General features: G+C 42.0%; 1 protein-coding gene across 1 annotated transcript; it reads left to right on the top strand.

The window, feature by feature from the left end:
* Positions 1-1,149: 1,149 nt before the first annotated feature.
* On the top strand, positions 1,150-18,272 carry golim4a (golgi integral membrane protein 4a). Its single transcript, XM_079225223.1, has 16 exons — positions 1,150-1,345; positions 8,324-8,398; positions 8,988-9,037; positions 9,343-9,396; positions 9,634-9,784; positions 10,264-10,346; positions 10,567-10,650; positions 12,612-12,833; positions 12,937-13,215; positions 13,702-13,967; positions 14,608-14,684; positions 14,836-14,915; positions 15,383-15,595; positions 15,853-15,921; positions 16,054-16,143; positions 17,111-18,272. Exons 1-16 carry the CDS (start codon positions 1,159-1,161, stop codon positions 17,264-17,266), a joined length of 2,136 nt encoding a protein of 711 aa, XP_079081349.1. The 5' UTR covers positions 1,150-1,158; the 3' UTR covers positions 17,267-18,272.
* Positions 18,273-19,820: the final 1,548 nt, after the last annotated feature.

The raw sequence follows: 19,820 nt of genomic DNA, 5'->3' as shown, positions 1-19,820 counted from the left end.
AAGATATGTTGTTTTGATGAGATGAAACTGCCAAGTAATTTCTAATGTTTTACACCTGCACATATATAGGTGTGTATATAGGTGTGTTTCGCTCATGGATATTATAGCTGATTGTTTTGCACATTCATGCATCCAAGGTTAAAGTTTAAAACAAAATGGTGTTGGCATTTTTACTTTTTAATACATGCAAGTACGTTACAAATACAAGGAATTTGACTTGGTGAAAGGTGCATAACAATAAACAAAAACAATCAGACATAATTTAAAAATATTGTACAAATAAAATATGCCATGAGTATTTTATTACAACATAATTTCCACAGCAATAATTGGAACAATCATGTACAGTATTAAACTTCTCATGTCTCTAACATTCCTGGTATTTTGTAGCTATTAAAACAAACCATTTGCGCGTTACTTACGATGTTATAACATCAAGTCTCCGTATTTATGGAAACCACAAGGTCTAAACTTCTCTAAACCCTCCACCCTCACGGGGCTGCTTTTTGATCGAGCTTTCTGTCGACCAATTGATCAAATCTATTTCTCAGAGGGCGGGAATAGGGAAATTTATGTTTTTTTTTTTCTTTTTTCGGAGGAGGGACTTCCTTCAGAGTTGTACTTGGATGGCAGGCAGCTGCTGGGTTGACACGTAACTGGAGTTAAAGGTGCTACGGAGGCCGGGACTTTTCACTCCCCCCCCCAAAAAAAGCCTCTTTGAATTGCGTCGGAAAAAGTTCACGTCTGCAAAAGGGAAACGTGGATGCGCGCGCGGGAGCCGTCAGCCTCGGTTTGTCCCGTAAGAGCAACGAGTTTCACGTGAAGTGAAGCGGCTACTTTGAAGTCGCAGGGGGAGAGAGCGAGAGAGAGAGAGCGAGAGAGAGGGAGAGAAAGCGAGAGAGAGAGAGAGAGAGAGACAGAGAGAGAGAGAGAGACAGAGCGAGAGAGAGCCTCGGGTGGATGTGGCGACCGTGCGAAAACAATGTATCCATCGGCGGACATTCGCGTTTGACTCGTGTTTTTCTGCTCGGAAATGTTCGGGGAGTGAGGGGAGGAGGGTTTCTTCACGTCTTCACCAGGAGGTAAAAATAAAAAAAAAGTTGTGTCGGAAGTTTTCCAGCCGCGAAAGAGGGGTGGGGAGGGGGGTGCGGGTCCAACATGGGAAGCGGGGTGTGCTCCCGGAGGCAGCGGAGGATCTTCCAGTGTCTCCTGCTGGTCACCGTGGTCTGCGGGATGATGTACGGCGGCATGATATCCTATGAGATGCACAACCAGCTCAAGAGGACCGAGGTGATGGCGTTGAAGTACCAGCAGCACCAGGAGTCGCTCTCGGCTCAGCTCCAAGGTAAACACCGACTGGCGGCGACGTGATTGAAGGTTTTTGTTTCAGGTGACGGGAGCTGAAGTGAGCGTGAGAAGTCGCTTGCTCTTCCGTGTCACGCCAGACTCCACTCACAAAACGTCCATTTTATTGTTGTCTCGCTTGCTGTCAAACGCACGCGCCTCTCAATACAAACGTAAGGATTGAATACGGTGTATTACTAACCGCCCCTCAGTTCGGCATCCCGTGACCACCTTGAAACGTCACAATTGAGTCCATTTTAACCAGAATATACAGTGGGTGGTTGTATCATGCACAGCTGACCGTTTCCACTGTATCGAAGCTTGTTTGTGTTACATGCAAGAATGACTCCACTGAAACTTTCTGTTTCTAACTGCCCTTTAACTGTACTGTATAGCCAAGCAGTCTGTGACCTCTGACCTTGAGTAACCTAATCCTGTTATAAACCCGTTTAAGGTCTGAGCACATTGGGCTGGAGAGTTCACTTGGCTGGACGGGTCTGCCTTTTGCAGACTGATATCAGACCCCCCCCCACACACACACACACACACACACACACACACACACACACACACACACACACACACACACACACACACACACACACCTGGTTGTAGTCCCTGTGTCCCAGGGCTAACCTCAACCAAATACAGATGAGTATACCTTAAAGTCATGAGGTCAGCCAGAACAGCTGCTTATGTCAGCTGGGGCTGCAGGAACAGATGAGGAAAAGAGGGCCCCCTCACTTTGGTTTCAAAGAAACGTACAGTATTGGCTTATTTTTAAACCCATTTTAGGGTTAAGCCATCTGGGTGCTGCACCATCCCTAATATTGTGTGTTTCCGCATACTGAAGACGGTAACACTTTGAATTTTGATATAGCCATTTCGTTGTCTTTTCTTAGCTCTCTGTCAACACGTATGTTTGAGTCTCATGTTTACATACGGCATTGATGTAAACAAACCTATTATTGCGGACTAAAACATGAATAAGATAGAATCTTTTCAACTCTAGTTCCAGTCCTGTGCATTTGAAGGAGGGGGAGGCCGAGAACCAGTCAGTAGTTATTTAGCTACACTCATGAACTAACATTTAAAAACTACAACATTCACATTTTAAAATGTGATAATAATGGAATAATAGGTTTGCTTTAGTGCCATGTTTGTAAAATAGTGACACACGTTCACATCAGTTGACCTCTGTTAAAAACCTTTTAGCTGCTCGCGTGCTCCTACTCTACAAAAGCATATTAAACAGGACGGTCCCACAGGAACCTCTCAGATGTACTCCCTCCATATAAACACACTTAAACACAGTCGCTATGCTGACAGGATGTGAGGTTTTGTGTCATGCTATTATGCCATGAGTTTAAAATTACCAGCTGGGGCGGAGAGCTCGCCCCTACATGGCTTCATCTATTCAGAACACGCATTGTGCCCACATCAGGGAGTCAAATACTGTGTCAGGGTTTAAGGCCAGACTCCGGACCTGTTAATTTAGTGCAGCCTTTGATCCCCCTAACCAGTAGTCATGAAGTTGCAACCTATCACTTTTGTCAAATGATATGTACACATGCACACAGGCATCCTGTTTGTTTTGTTTCCGTGTGAAGCGCTCTGTAACAAATCACATTGTTACAGTAGATCTGCCTCCATAGATTTTTGCTGTTTGTGGTTCGGGCCTCCAGGTGTGCAGCCTTATATTAGAAATGTGTTATTTTAACCATGCTTTATCATGCTTATTATTGTGTTCATTTGTAGGACAAAGATAGTTGGGCGAGGGAGGCGTCAGATGTCCCACATTTACCGAGATAAAAGCACAACCTACCTCGAGTACGGCATTGTACAAATCAATTGAATATCTGTTTCCCTCGGGCAAAGCTGTGTCTTTAAGTCAGTTTCAGGCCGACGTTATACAAATGGCTCCTATTTCATTATTTCTTTTTTTAAAGCTGCAACAAAGCTGATGTATCCGGAAACGGAGAGTATGACTGTATAACGTGACACTTTGAATGAATTGGATTTTGCTCAACTGCATTTGCCTCTCTCAACTGCACCACACCCTTACTTTCATCTCGACGCGATGGACCGCTCAGTCAATCACAAGGTCCGGGCCACTTGATATCCATGGCTGACTGTTGATTGCCGTTTTTTGTGTCCTATATTTAGAGGTGGGCCATAGCTTGGGGGCCTGTGAGCCAGCTGTATTGATTCACTCTTGCCCACAGTTGTCATTTAAAAGGATTAACTGGCACTTTGTGGTTTTGCATAGACTCTGACAAATGTGTCCCCGTGATTTAACACCCATTCAACCTCCACCTCCCACACACACAGACGCGTTATTGTTTATGTCATTCGCAAAACATTCATCAAATGGAATAATTGCAACTGTCTCTGAATAAGTGTTCCAATCATTTTGTACACCACCAGCACTGTTGTCGTCACCGGTTTATTAAAATGAGTGCTCTTCTCGGAATCGGTTGTTTTTTTTATCCATGAGATAAAACAAATACCATTTGTTCTTTGAGTTACAGATCTCCTTGGAATTAACAGACCAGATTTTAGTTTTGCAACCAAAAGGAAAAGTTTAAAAAAAGTTTTGCTGTCTACGCTTAGAATATAAACCACTCATTTGAATACTACAACTAAATCACTTCTTTCTTTTTAGAATTTGTTCCTGGGACTTTAGTTAGATGTTGGGTCTCGGTTTTAAAATGTCCAAGTCCAAATGGAAGTCTATTATCTGGCTGTCCCAAATCACCAATGATGGTCTAGTTTTATGGAAGTATGGGTTTACTGGGTATAAACATACCTGTCTGGGTTATATTTACTGGTAGGAGGAGGAAAAAAAAAGCCACAGGAATTACCATGAGAGAGGAAATTTGAAAGCCACATTATGTTTAGTTTGGCAGCTTTCCGCAACTTTGCTGTGGCTGCTTCTGTGAGAGAGCTAAAAATAAACCCGTTCGAACCATTATATATATATTACAGTCATTTATACACTATGTGCTGTATATTGTTCGAGCTGTAGTGCAATGAAAGCTGTGAGGTAAACTTACAGAAACACACTCGGCAAAAGATCCGCAGTTTAAATACACCTTTCACTTCTGTGACCTGACATGTGATCCTGGATCAGCTTGTGTGAGTCAGATCACCTGTTGAAGACAGCGGTCATTACCGTGGACACAGCTCAGGTGATCTGTGACCTCTTTGATCACCCGAACCTTTCACACATCACTGTGCGCATTATTGGATTCTGTATTGAGTGCACTACACAACGGTGGGACAGCGCTGCCGAAAAACAATCTTACAACCCATTTCCTAGTGTTATTGATAGTATTTCCCAGTGCATACCAACTTTGCCAAATCTAACCAAACCGGGCTTCTCCACTTCTAAACCAGTAGGCCAGTAAAGGTCACCACCATAGAGAGCTCCCTTGTTCCCGCTCTGCCGATGCACTTTCACCGCTCCTTCTGGGAAATGCTTCACCGGTCCGAGGGGAAACCCTCAAAAAAAAGAAATGTTCATTCCCATGCTCGTTGAGGTTTAAACAAGATAAGGGTTGATGAAAAGTCAATTGCCGTGTGTTTGGAAGCTCGTATTTGGAAGCTCGGGGGAATGTTGTAGCTGGTTTTCGGGAATAGTCGCCTGTACTTCATTACGAATTTGACTGTGGGAACTTTCTATAAGCACCAGCAGGTGGTGATGCAGATCTTTGCAGCTGAATAGTTGTTGAAATATTTGTAATACCGAGTTAAGCTGTGGCAAAGAGTTTGATTGAATAAGGTCATTTTGAGGTTGTAGTTTGTGATTTTGTAATATTGCTTTAAAATACAAAGACGCCCAAACAAGAAATGTAGAAAAACAAAATACCTTACCTTATATATTTTGGACACATTTTTTATTTACTCTCCTTTCTTGATATGTTTTCTAAAAAGTTGTTTTGGTGTGGCACATTGAGTTTCTGCATGAACGGTCCCATGTAAATTATTATGACTTGGTGGATTTTAATAATTCAAATGCACATTCAAATGACCTTTTTTAGACTGTGGCCTCTTTGTGGCTGTTGCCCTGCTTGTCCATGTCGTCCCCCAGAGAGAGGGTGTGTGCGGAGTGGCCTGAACGAAGCTGAGCTAAGAACAACATGGCCTCATCTTTGGCACTTCCCGCTGCTGAGAGGGTACAGAGCCTCTAATAAGTAGAATAAAACCTCCCTGTTCTCCTGTGTCTGGACATCCTTCTGATCAAGCTTAGAAAGGTTTAAAGAAAGTCGTGCAGTCAGTTCATATCAAAAGAAATCCTTTGGAATCCTTTGGAATTTTGCTTGTTTGAAGTTTGTTGGATTTAGCCATTTTAACAATTATTAAACTATGTGTAACATGTTACTTCTGAAACAATCGTATCCTAAAGTCTTGTAGAATGTTGGATTGTTTACAGTAAAAACTGGGCAGATTCTGTTGATGGCTTACTGATTATGGTATAAAGGTCATAGTGACAAAACATTTTTATTTTTGTTTCGATAGCACTTTTCAAACCAATGTTGCAAAGTGCTTTACAGAAAACACATAATGTAAATACATATACAAGAATGCAATCAACAGGACAGAACATACATGTTTGATGAAAGAAAGGGGACTTGCCAAGCTTGCTGAAAATTGAGTCCAGAAAAAATACACTTAGCTTTTTTTAGCTCAGCCTTGATGTTGTTAGTCATGACACCAATATATTTCTGGATCTGCGCATGCAGGATTTCGGATACAATGACAAGAATACAAAAAAATGTAATAGGAGAAACTTTAAAGACACATCATGTTACATCTGCTAGAATTATAACTGGAGACGTTTTTGACTTTATTTGGAGTTAAATCTCAGTAGCATCTGCATAATGATGACATGTGACACTATGTCTGCGTATGATGTGGCACAAGGGAAGCATATACAAGGAAAATATGACTTTTCCTAAAATTGAACCCTGGTGCACTCCGCATGTTGTCGGGGCTGACCAGTAGATACTTCCACCATTTAACAACAAAACAAAAAAACATAACATACAATTGGACAAATATGCTGAAAACCACTGCAAGGCTGTATTCAATATGCCAACCCACTGCTGAAATCTGTTTATCAAAATGCCATGATCCACTTACTGTATCAAGTCTCTAGGCTGCACTTAAGTCAGGTAAAATGAGAACGGAGTGATCTCTAGCATCTGCATTTATTAAAAGGTCATATGTGACCCTGAGAAGGGCGGTTCCTGTGCTATGATTTTTGAAAAACCTGTAAACAGATGTTTGGAAACCGGTCTGTGGAGAACTCTTCTATGAAGGGATTAAGGCCAGATTTTTCTTGAGAAGAGGCTGGACACAGGTCGTCTTGAAATAGTTCCAGCCGGTAGAAAGTTAAGTGGTCACCACATTGAGCAGATGAGGCAACCACATTCCAAACTTCTAATAACAACTGTGAGGCCATTACATCAGCTGGACTCAAAGAAGGTGTCAAACGAAGCACAGTGTCCACTAGTGTGTCAACAGACACGGCAGAAAAACAACGGGAACACGAAGGAAACACACAAGTGGAAATCTTGGACCTGATACCTTTATTTAGTCGCTACAGAAGTTAAGCTATATAAAAAAAAATCAGTTTGTCCTTAATTAGTTTTAGGTAACCCTAAGCTACCTTATTACCAAGTGTGTGTCACATTCTCTCTTTCACACTGTGTGTGTGTGTTTCCTTGACTGTCTCTTTCCCTTCAGTCTCTTCCGGTTTGTCTATTTACCTTAACCCTATGTGTGCCGGTCCCATCTGTGTCAGCTTTTCTCTGCTTCCCTCTCTCATTTCTTTCTTTTTATCTTTTCACTGTTCCCACATTTTCTTCTCTCTTGCACTCTTTCACCCTCCTCCTTCATAGTTTTGTCATCCTCATGGAATTATTACAAACGCGATTGTGTGTCTACCAGTTTATCCTGAAAGCTGTTGAGTTGGCACTCAGAAGGAAGAACAGCCACATCATCAGTTAGACTGCCCAGCCCCCTCCCCCTCCCAACCCAAGGCTAGAGGCTAGAGAGTCAGGGAGAACATGTAAGAAACTGCAAGAAGAGATTTTCTTTTTCAGATGATTGAGTCAGATGATGTTTACTTCTCAAGCGTTGATGGGAGTAACTATTATTGTCACATGTCGAGGTTACAGAATGCGTCACCTAAAACAATTTTAACACTGAGAATACTGTTCATGATGGCTAACAAATGTCTGTTTAAACGTGCAAAAAATACAACTAGCTTTTTAGAACAACGGTAAACTTGCAAGCGGAGAAGGCATTAAAATAAAGCACTATTACCTACTGAATGCATGTATTATTCTGTAATGAATGAGGCAAATTATAAATGTATAAATTAACTAAAAGTCTCTGTATTATTTCTGCAACATGCATGTGTACAAGAATGCATCGATAGTTGGTCACAGGTGCTTGAGCACGACGGAGCCGGGACTTAAGGCTTCGCAGACCAGGGACAGAGTAGAAAACATAATTGATTAGCATGAGCGCTAAGATGCAGTGTTTGGAGAGACGACTGGCCTCAATACGACTTACGAAAACTGAGTTTAAATCAGCATACTTAGACGCCATCCACCAGACCCTGAAGCAGCCTGGAACCAGACTGGTAGTATTTGTAAATACCTTTGGACTGACAGGTTTGTGAGGAATACCACAGCTTTGTGCCGATGGAGGAGCTGTCATGTCCTGAGATCACAGTGTGGTTGAATAAATATCACACCTGGCTCTCATTTTAAAGCATACAATGCTCATCCGTCATCTGTCCGCCTCTCTAGACGTAACGTTTCAGCGTTTGTGAGTGCATATAAAACAGATAAATATGTGCAGTGCACATATTTAAAGCTCTGTTTAAGTTGTTCAAACTCACCAAACCCTTTTGTGTTTTCTTTCTCCATCTCCCCTCCCGCTTCCTCTATTTTTATATGTTCAGTGGTGTACGAGCATCGCTCCAGGTTAGAGAAGTCTCTTCAGAAGGAGAGGTTGGAGCACAAAAAGGCCAAAGAAGGTGAGAATAATAACGTCTACGTTCAATTCCGGCTCTTGTGGTTTATCTCCATCGAAAGGAGCTTTGGAAAATCCATCTCTCATTCTGAGACCGCCACGAATATTAGATAACAGTTCAGTATAATATGGTACATATGATCTCTGATGAGATTATTATTATTAAATGTCAAGGAGTCTGCTAAATAAATGTAGTATGCAAATTAATTGGAAGGTAATGTAATACAAGTTATTTAACAAATGTAAGGGTCATTCTAACTGAATTACCCTCTGTAAACATTTCATAAAAACACCATCTGCAGCAGCTGAGGTGTGTAGAAGTATAACAGAATGTTTTTTTTAACAATATAATGCTGAGTACTGTAAGAGGACCTCTGATTCAGGGACGGTGTGTCATGTTTGTGAATGGATAGAAGTATTAAAGAAATTAAGTGAGTTGAGTTATTTGGGAGTGTCAAAAGGATATGATGCTTCATCAGAATGAAGCATCATATTGTCATATCTTTTTTTTTCTCCATCAAAAGCATTTATCAAGTTAACGCACAATTTAAAAAACAAAGATAAGATTAACCTGAGCTGTTTCTGTTTTCTAGATTATCTGGTTTATAAACTTGATGCACAACAGTCACTGAACAAGGAGAAGGTATGTTTCCACACACGTATAACTTCTGCTATGACGCAGCATCATCAAATATCTTTGAACTTTCTTTTGCAGACTTTTTATATTGTGTGTCTTGTCCCCCGTCTTCTGTGGTTTTACGTCTTCTTGCATTGGTTTGTTAAATACTGCCAATGCAACTGCCACTATCGGCTATAATTCCCCTCTTTGCCATTGTCTGTTGAGACAGTTCCAGCAAGCCTGACCTACAAAGTCACTACTTTAATTTTTCTCAATAACTATTAAAGCAAGAAGGTTTTTCATAACCTTTGATTTTTTTGCTCAAACAGCAAGACTCCAGCAGCAGATTCGGTTCTCTACAAGTTCAACATCAGATGTTAAAGGTATACATCATTACAACCCCCTGATACGCAATCACATTCTCACATTGTAGATTTCTTAATTCTTGACATCCTCGTCTTTTTAACCTTCTTTCTATCTGTCGTCTTTGGTACACACTCTCTCTCTCTGGCCTTACCACACTATATCCTTCCTCTCTTTGGAGTTTCACTTCTGCTTTGATGAATGTATTCTTTATATATTATCATATGATGACAGTAGTCTTCTTCCTCCTCTGTTAGAACCAGCACGAGGACCTGAAGAAGCAGTTTTACGATCTGCAGGAGGAGCACCAGGTCCAAAGCGAGGACCACAACCGGCTGCTCGATGAACACAAAGAGCACTACGAGAAAGTGCAGGAGGTCAAAGAGTCGGAAATCTCTCACCTCAAAGGTACAGATGGTCACAGAAATGCTGCCGTATGCTAACGCCACTCAGTTACACACAATAGTAGCAATGCAGTGTCGCTTTTTGTAGTAGTGTCATCATTAACCAGTTAGACTTTTTAAAATACTGCATGTTTAAAGTAGTATAAGCGCTTTATTTGCAGACTTTTAGATCTACACTGGAAAAAAGGGTTTCGTAGTATTAAAACATTTCAGTGGGAATTAACATCTTCTGGTGTTACTTCCGGGGTGCTTGTACATTTTAGTTTAGTTTCCTCACAGAGAGAGAGAGAGAGAGAGAGATATGAACACTACATACATATATTGTATGTAGGTAACTGCTAATATTAGCAGGAATATTAACTGACAAAAAAAAACAGGGTCATAAGAATAAAAAAGAAACAAGTGGTCCTTATTACTTATGGAAATGTTTTGAAGTACAATATAATTATTGTTTTTCCCTGACTGTGTTTTCTGTGATGGCAGATAACGTATATAACCTGAGAGAGGAAAATAAACAGCTGCGGAAAGCGCACCATGACATTCACACACAGTTACAGGATGCACAGGTAAGACTAAACCTGTTATATTATATTGATTATATCTGTCATATATATATATCACACAATGTGTGCTTTTTGTGCTCTGAAATTGAAGAAATAAAGTTGTCAGTCACTCATTAATATGTGCTGAAACTTGACTTTGAAGCAGATATTTTGGTGAATACAATGAAACCCGTACATAAAGATAAATGGTTGGTTCATGCTTTTGGTTCACTTGTTTATCCAGGTTCAGCATCAGAACCTGAAGTCGTCCCACGACAATCTCGCACTGACACTGGAAGACCACAAGAGTGCGCTGTCTGCAGCTCAGGTAGGCCAGTAGCGGTTGAGATGCAGTCTCATTGCTTATTCCAGTCACTGAATACAACAGCTGATTGATGCGGAATTGCTGCCTCGCATATATTTTGGTCACGTATTGTTCTCCCCATCAAGTGTTGCAAATGTTATTGCCTGGTGTAATCAAATGCTCTCCGTGAGATTTTGACATACAGGAAGGCGGCAGAGTGGCATTTTCATTTTGTCATGTGGATGGGTGTGTGTGTGTGTGTGTATGTGTGTGTGTGTGTGTGTGTGTTTAGCATGTTAGCAGCAACGCTCCAGAGACACGGGCGGTGTTAATGGGGTGAAACAGCCAGGTGAGGGGGAGCCTCTGGCACTGCTGTACAGCTTGTCAATAATCCGCATGAGCTGATGAAAGACACGGTGGTTCTTGAAAACTGAAGAGCAAGTCCTGCTCTGTATTCCTCTCAGCCTTACTTTAACCTTTTACTTTGACCTTCTTAATAAAGCATCAAAATGTTTATTGTGGCGGACTGTGTAATCAGCGGAGAAGGAAAAAAAAAGATGCTTGGTTTTTGGGTAATTAGATCAGATGTTAGCTGTTTCTCCCCAAGACTGACCTTTGAAATGCCTGAATGGTTTATTGGATGTACGGGGCTCTGCTCATTTGTTTGAAATGCTTTCCTCCTTTCTGTCTGCATTAATGGATGCTCACTCACTGTCTTCTCTTTTCCTCTCTCTCTCGCTTTCTGTCTGTCTGCATTTGCTAATTTATATTAAAGCCTGTCCTGTTTTCCATCAGTGCGTCTGGTTGGACAGGCACACATACACGCACACACATGCACACACACACACACACACACACACACACACACACACACACACACACACACACACACACACACACACACACACACACACACACACACTTTCTATCACTCCAGGGGGTTTGGTTTAGTCAGGGCTGTCAGAGCAGTACATCTAAAGCATGTTCAAGCCAATCAGCCAGAAAGATATAATGGAGGGAGTGGAGCAGGATAAAGAGAGAGGGGAGGAATTCAGATTTTTTTTTTCTCCAAATTTAACCCTCTGGCCTGGTTAGAAAGTATGTGTGTATGGCGCCTTTTTAATGGAATGATGGTCTGAACTGAAAGAAATGTCTGCATCACCACAGAGAATCAAGTTAAAATGTATAAAACAAAATTCTAGATGCAGGTATGTAGGTAGCTAAATAATATTAGTTTCTGAATAATGATGTTATTAAAGCTGTAATAGATGAATGCTCTTCCAAAATGAGGAAAAGACCTCTTTCCTTTCTGTCCTTCTTACTTATCTTACTTTGCTTTACATGTCCCCTCTTCCTACCACTCTTTAAGTCCTCACCTACATGTGTAATAGTGTTCTATGCTTTCCATACATTAGATGACTTTTCATTTGACCCATTCACATTTAACAGCATACAGTATGTGTATCTGTTTTCCGGGCTGGGTATCAAACCTCAGTACTGTTTTGGTACTGATTGAATTGTACAGCACTTCTTGGAAAGCTTTTTGGATCTTTATCCTTTGGCTAACTGAAACCTGTCTGTTACAAATAGGATTTAAAATAGTTAAGTTTTAAATCCAGTGAAGACCCAAAAGCTGGCATTTAAGAAATAGTCAGATTAATAGTCTTGTTTTGCTTCAATAAGATATTTATGGTTTGTATCTTTATAATTTTGCTAATTGGATATTGTAAGATTCTAAATCTTCAGACAGCTTGTGCTAAACTAACATTGACAATTTCACAACTCTGCGTCTTTTTAAAATGGGAAGCAAAAGGATTGTAGAAAAGCATGTTTAACGGTACCATAACTTGTATAAAGTGTGTGTATATATAACGTCCCACAGGTTCACACATGGGACTTTTTTTAATGCTGAAAATCAAAGCAGCATCACACCATTTTCCCATGATTGTCCCTCTAAGCCCACCTGTGCATCTTGTTCCCTTTAGGCGCAGGTGGATGAATACAAGCAGCTGAGGGAGTCCCTGAACAGGGTGCCAAACCCGAGACAGCCAGTACAAAACCCTGCACCCCAGCAGCAGCAGGCAGCTGCCATCGCACCAGAGTCCCATATTCATGAAGCCCAACAGGCCACAATACTGGAACCGCCACAGAAAGAGGAGCATGCCCACGAGGACGATCGCCAGGTTCACCAGGACACTGAGTCCAGGGTAACGTGGGATTCTTTGGGATCAAGTTAATATCAACAAGATGCACTGCAATTATAAAAACACACAAATCTGATCCCCATTTCTCGTGTTGCTTTGTCCTCAGTTGAACGGTCAAGAGGAGGAGAGGCATGCACAGTCCGAGGTCAAGTCCCACCCCACCGTATCCCAGCACACGTTGTCAGACAAAGAGGAGGATGGAGAGGGAGAGGCTGAGAGGAGGAGGGAGCTGGCAGAGGAGGAGATGGCTCAAGCAGGGCAGCCTCAAAAGCTGGAGGATGATCCGGACCAACCACAGGATGAGCAGCAGGGCGAAGAGGAGGAGCCAGAACAGGAACAGCCGGATGAGAACGCCTTGGACCGACAGAGACGGCAACCACAACCGGTTAGAACTGGTGCAGACTACACAGTTTGATCTAAATGGGGTTAAAAAAACTTAAATTGGCTTAAATTGACTCTATCTCAGTTGCTAATTTAAAGTGACTTAAAACTTCTCAAAGAAGCTTATTAGAGCTACATAACAAACCTTGTAATCATAAATTAGTCACATGTGTCCTTGTCATATCAGGGACACTGCTACTGCTAAAAGTGAAGTGCTTATCATTTATCTTAAATCCCAGAGGAACTGGAATGAATTACAAGCGTTCCTCAGACTTTACGCCTTTGATTAATGACAGCTTGCTCATTATGTGTTGTGTTCATCGCTTTACGCTGTCATTTTCATCTATTAAACTTTCCCAAAGGATGAATTATACCGCGCCTCCACATTTATGTCTCAAATTAGCAACAGCTCCGTGCGTTTGATCCGCTCTCATCTCCTCTCCTCGCTCTACATGTCGGTCCTTTCTGCATCTATCCGTCTTCTCATAAGGACCTCCATGCGCAGCAGCACGAGGCGCACGCCCAGGTGGAACGCGTGAAGTCGGCCTACGAGCAGCAGCAGGAGCAGCAGCGGCTGGAGGCTCAAAGGGCCGCGGAGCGCCGGCAGATCCAGACGCGACAGGAGGCCCTGAAGGTCCAGAGAGACAATGTGCTGAAGGAGAGGGAGCAGAGGCTGAAGCAAGAACTGGAGAGAGAGCAGCGGCAGCACAAGGAGGCCGACATGCGGGAGCAGCTGCTGAGAGAGGAGCACAAAAGGTCAGATTTAAAATCAGAGCGGGAATCAATTAAGAACGGGGCAGAAGGAACTTTCATACTTAAAACTCAGAGGCATCAAGCAAAGCAGATTCCAGTTGTATGTGTCCAGGTTTTAGGATATCTACCTCCTGACATTTATTTTTGCTAAGCCAGTATAAAGGAGGTAAATGCAATTTCATTTGTCCTCTTTAAATCGTTTTAAAATGTGTTTTTTTTTCTCGCTTTTCAAGTGTTAATTTGAAAAGAAGAAAGTGAAATGAACTGAACCAAACCGGTGTGTGTGTTTTATCTTCAGTCTTACTGCTACATCAGCTCAAAAGCCGCACGGAGATATAAAATCAGAAGCTCAGACGTGGCTGTCGGACATTTTTGTAATTAACTTTTTCTAAAAAAGAAAAACTTGTCAAAAGGATAACTTAATGAGAATAGCATTGCATTGATTAACCTGAGCAATAATACAAAAACATCTCCCTCTGGCAAACTGGTTTGCCACTCGCCAAATTAATTATCCTCTGATGCTGACGGTAACACAAAACATGCACAATCAAGGAGGAAACATTTGATGCTCTGATTGCATCTTTACAAAGACGAAAGGGAAACTCTCTTCTGACCGCCACTGTACTGTCTTTGCTGTCATTAGGAAACGGACCGACTATGAGAATATGGACAATGATATAATTCAAGGAGAAGAGGACCGTCACACTGATGATGAAGAAGGTGAGGCAGGAAAGGCAAAAAAACACTTTAGACTGTTTATCATTACTGTTCATCATGTTCGCAAAATAACATTGCATAATTTCTGAATGAATGTTTCGCACTGTCTGCTGGTATGAGAGTTCACAGTGGGTACGTTTGTGTTCGTTAACAGACACTCACATGATACACGACGAGGAGGAGGAGGAAGAGGAGAATCAAGAGGCGGATCACAGAGTGCCATCACATAAGCAGGTGACTGTCTACCCATCCATCCCACTCGCTGCCATCTGTTATCGCATATGTCCACATCATCTGACTATCCTTTCAGCTCCTTTCCGTCACTCAGCATTCACACCACGATATCATGTGTCATACGTCCATTCAGCCATCCATCCATCCGCAAATCAATTATTTCATCCGCCCTGCTGGCATGTTCATCTCCCCTCTATCCATCTTCCACTTGTCAGTCTACCCAGTCATCTGTTCCAGCTTCTGAATACCAACAAGGCAATTAATGCGTCATTAGAGTGCACTAACTGCCACAATCAGTTTTTATCTGCCAACATATTCAGTTATAAATCCTCCACACTACTATTTCATTGCATGCATTATAGCATAACTCTTCCAGCATCTCATGCAAAAATAACCCACTATTACCAATGTTATTCTACCTCTTCTGTACTTAAATTCTGTGTGGTTTTACTCTCCTTTTTCTGCAGGGTGCACTTGGTGAGCTGGACCCTGAGGACGACCCCAACAACCAGGGAGAGGACGAGTTTGAGGAGGCCGAGGACGACCGGCCGGAGCACAGGGTTGCACAAGAGGACGAGGAGGTGGTGGTGGAGGAGGAGGAAGAGGAGCCGGTAGCGCCAGCCAAGCACAAAGACAAACGCTCAGGCCCCGAACAACCTGCTGTGGAGGAGGAACTGGTGGTGAGTAAGGGGCCGGAGGAGAAACGAGGCAACGGTCAAATGCACAGAGGTGCTGACATTCACAGCCACAAGCGGAACATGTGCACACACACAAACACTACTCATGGTGGCATGATGAAATGGACCGGGAGAGTGTGAGATGTGGAGGCAGCGGGGAAACCATAGCATCTAGGAAACAAAATGATCTTTAAGTAGGGTTTAAACTTGCGTGCATGTGATTTGTGTGTGTGTGTGTGTGTGTGTGTGTGTGTGTTCAGATGGCTGGAAACCCAGATCAACAGGAAGACACGCTGGATGACCAGTACCAGGAGGGAGCAGAGGACGATGTATGTGACACTCTATGTACATATTGAGTAAAGTAATGCAGGAGATATGAGGGAGCAAAAGGAAACGCAGGAACACACTTGCCCTCATGCCTTTTTGTGTCATTCTTTCTTCTCGTTGTTGGTGTCCTGAAGGCCCAGGAGGACATAGCTGGTGGACAGAAGAGAGAGGACGAGGTGGAGGAGGAAGGAGAGGGTCCATATAACGAGGAGAACATAGAACAGGTGGGTTATTCTTCGGGGGAACCAGAAGACACAACACATAGTACCTGCATCGTAATGCATTTTGAAAGTTTCAAATCTCAGCCATGATCCACTTGTTGAGACAGTGTTGCCAATGATAATTCATTAATTCATTATTTTCCCCAGCATAACTAGGTAATCTGTAATTATTCTCTGGGACTTTTCATCAGTTCCTGATTAACAATTAAAGCAGAAAGCACCTTCTGTACACAGTAAAATGTTTCGGTACCACATAAGGGAAGTAATATTTACAATGGTGACATATTAACTGCAGTGGCTGCATGGGGATGAGGATGCGTGTGCATTGCCCATGTGATGTTCCTGTAACTTGAAGCTTGGCTGTGCACATCCTGGTAAGTGAGGGAGATCAGGTGTCTGTCGGGGTGTCGTGTCACCACCTTTGTTTATTCAATTCTTCCTAAGAAGAAATCTGCTTCAATAAAGAAGCTCACACACATCTCATGACTCTGAAACAATGCGTTCATATCATGTGTTTACTTGTTTACACAACAAACGAGTGTACGCTGGGTTATTTTCGGAGAAATCATTTCAAGAGGTGATAGGATTTTCATTTTTGAATAATACAGTAGTTTTTAGCCAGGAACACTGTCCCCTCGGTCCGCTCGCTTCTTTAAGAGATTGGTGTTTCATACTCGTCAGTACTTATGTTTCTCTGTAACGTGAGCTCAGTCGAGCTTTCGCTTCATTCAGCGTCATTCATCCACTGAGTGAAGCGTCAGTGGACCCTCTGTCAGACAGTTGGTCTGACAGATGTGTGTCTCTTGAACCTTTGCACAAGACTCACTGCCTCCATTTATTTAGAATCCAAATCATCAATACCCGAAATGATCATCTTTAGTGGAAAACGATATCCGACATTGGATGCTCACAACATTTGCATATGATGGCCGTTAAAATCGTTTTGTTGTGTGCTTGTGATTTGCTCCAGGATGACGTAAAAACCCAGGAGGGACCAAGGCAGGAGGGGGATCACAGAAAAGAGGCCGAGAATAACGAGGAAGAGAATTACGAAGAGGAAGATGAGGAAGTGGAGGAGGACAGGGCTGGTCGAGACAAGGGAACCAATCGGAGGGCAGAGATGTGAGACGGACGCAGTGCCTTCTCGGCTGCCCTTCTTAGAGCCTGTGGGGTCTTTCTTTCCCTTATCTCCCAAAGGAATAAAACCAGCCATCCATTCAGAATTCCAATTAGGAAAATTGGGATATTATGCCTGGAAGATGGAATGCCATTGCAAACTCTGTGGGTGGATGGAACTGAGCATCTTTCTCTGTGGAAATGGACAGAACTTGCCAGGCGGGAAATCGGATGCGTACTGTGTATTTTTGTATTTGTTTTTATTCACTTGCTTTTCTGTCTGCCTGATTGCCTGCCTGGTTCTGTTTTTTAAGAGCAGACAGGCAGAGAATGTATTTCTACAATGTGCTGTCTTTGAGTATGTATAAAGAAAGCAAAGATAAATTATGTTATTCTGAGGTCTTCACGTTCAGGCCTTTTATATGTATGTTTTATGCAAACGGCTGTATACTTTATAGAGCTCAAATTTTAATCTTACATTCCAATCGATCAAGTCGTTTTCTGTTATTTATTGTTGATTGTAACAATTCTGACAATCGTTTAAAAAAAGAAGAAAAAAAACTTTTTTATTTCCCCCGACTGAACTAGTTTGTGTCATAATAGCTTTTACCGACTAAAGCGGATACACAGGAGTATTTTCACTGGATACTGCCAGTCAAAAAGACATTTCTGGTGACGCCGCCGTGCACTGAAAGTGTCACACTGACATGTGCCTTTCCATTCTTGGAAACCCACTCTAAGGTCTTGGTCATTTTAAATCTGAACACATTTCAATAGGACAGGAGAGATAAGGGTGCCTTAAACGGATGGCTATTTCATGTCGACTGCTGTTGTGGATTCAATTCACAAACCTACTGCAATTACCTGTAAAATCTTTATTCTACTGTACAATGTATAGTAACACAAATGCTGACCATTTGTACATTTTCCCACCAGTTATATTTGATACAAAAAGTGGGATTTTGATTGTACGGAACCATTTGTGCCACCAGACTGGTGTGTGTGGAATAAAGATGTCAAAGGATTGTTGTCTATGTTGTTTATAAAGTTGACAGTAATCCGTCTCCGGTGGAGGCTGGAGGAGGAAACCACCTGGAGATACTAGCACACAAGATTAATACTAATATAGCACAGCATTATGGAGGTGGAATTCAAACCCTAAAATTCCTTTTAGGATGTTAGCTCCCATTAAGTCTCTTTGAATGTTTGTGTAGCAAACAGTGTGGTCTATTTTTACCCAGAGACCTTATCGTTTTGACCTGTCCATGCTGCCGGTGGGGGGATAAAAAAAAAGACTTGTCAGGGATGAGCAACATAATGTGACACTTTTCAGCACAAAGAGAGCACAGGGCTGCAGAGCAACACTGGAGGCAGGATGAGTAAGGCGGTATATATGTGAAAATATATTTAGTTTCTAAAATGAATAGCAAGTTGGACCAATGGCGTTGGTGGCTGTTTGCTTTCATGCCATAAAGCACCCTGTATTTTGTTAATAAATGCTCTTAAATTTAAGATGTATTATTATCATTTAGTGTCAGCCTTGATGAAATAATTCCTACAAAGTCTCTACAAATGTGATCTGCCTTGTAAAGAAATTGAGATTCTGCAGTCCTGGCAATACTCACTCCAGCTAAATTCAAATGTAGGAATCGGGTGTTTCTGCAGAGTATTGAAATGTGTAAAAAGCACAGTAACGGTTTCCGCTGTGGTACTTCTGGTGATTTCTCTATCAAATCTTTTCTTACTTTTTAAAAGAAAATCAAGAAAAAGGACATAATTTAAGGAAAAATGACATCATTTAAATACCATTTAAAAAATACCATTTGCTTTCCAATTACAATTCTGTCCTTCAAATGTACAAATATTTACTATAATTGTACCCTGAGGCAAAGTTGGTTTGCAGTAGACGAGGCATCCATTTGAAAACACATTTTTACAAACAACACAGACAACAGACCGACAAAATAAAAGCGCTCAAGGCTCCAATAATCACTTGTGGCGAAAGCATGCCCAACTAAATTCATCTTTTTGTCGACTCGGGCTAAGACTATATCGCCATAACAATATTCTTGAGATCCACAAAGGATCCAGAGGAAATTGTTAGGATGCTCCACTGCTGTTGTTGGCCAGTAGCCTGAAATCACTAATACAATTGACAGATGAGCTGTGTGCAATTCCGCCGTTAACTTTGTCATCAAACAGAAGCAAGATGATCATAAATATGTATCAAGCAGAAGCGAGGGGGAGAAAAAGACATGATGAATATTCATTGTTGAGTTTACATGTCACGGTGGCAGGATGCACTGCAGGCCTGTTCTTTACCCTCTGTGGCTCGAGAGGATAGCGAGGTGAGAAGATTGTGTGTGAACTCACTCACAGGGGAAATGAACCGACAAAATCCGGATGAAATGAAAATGGGGGCTTGACTCGGGGAGACAATTACCTCTAATAAACAGCATTTGTCCCTGGCGCCACGCACACAGTCTGAATCAAATCATCCCTTCTCCTCTCCATTCCTGCTCTGCCTCTCACTTCCTGTCCATCGCACCTGTGCTTCTCTCTTC

This window comes from Taurulus bubalis, assembly GCF_910589615.1.
Source record: "Taurulus bubalis genome assembly, chromosome: 10".
In the NCBI taxonomy this organism is placed as follows: domain Eukaryota; kingdom Metazoa; phylum Chordata; class Actinopteri; order Perciformes; family Cottidae; genus Taurulus; species Taurulus bubalis.
This window is presented reverse-complemented; position numbering and strand designations above follow the sequence as displayed.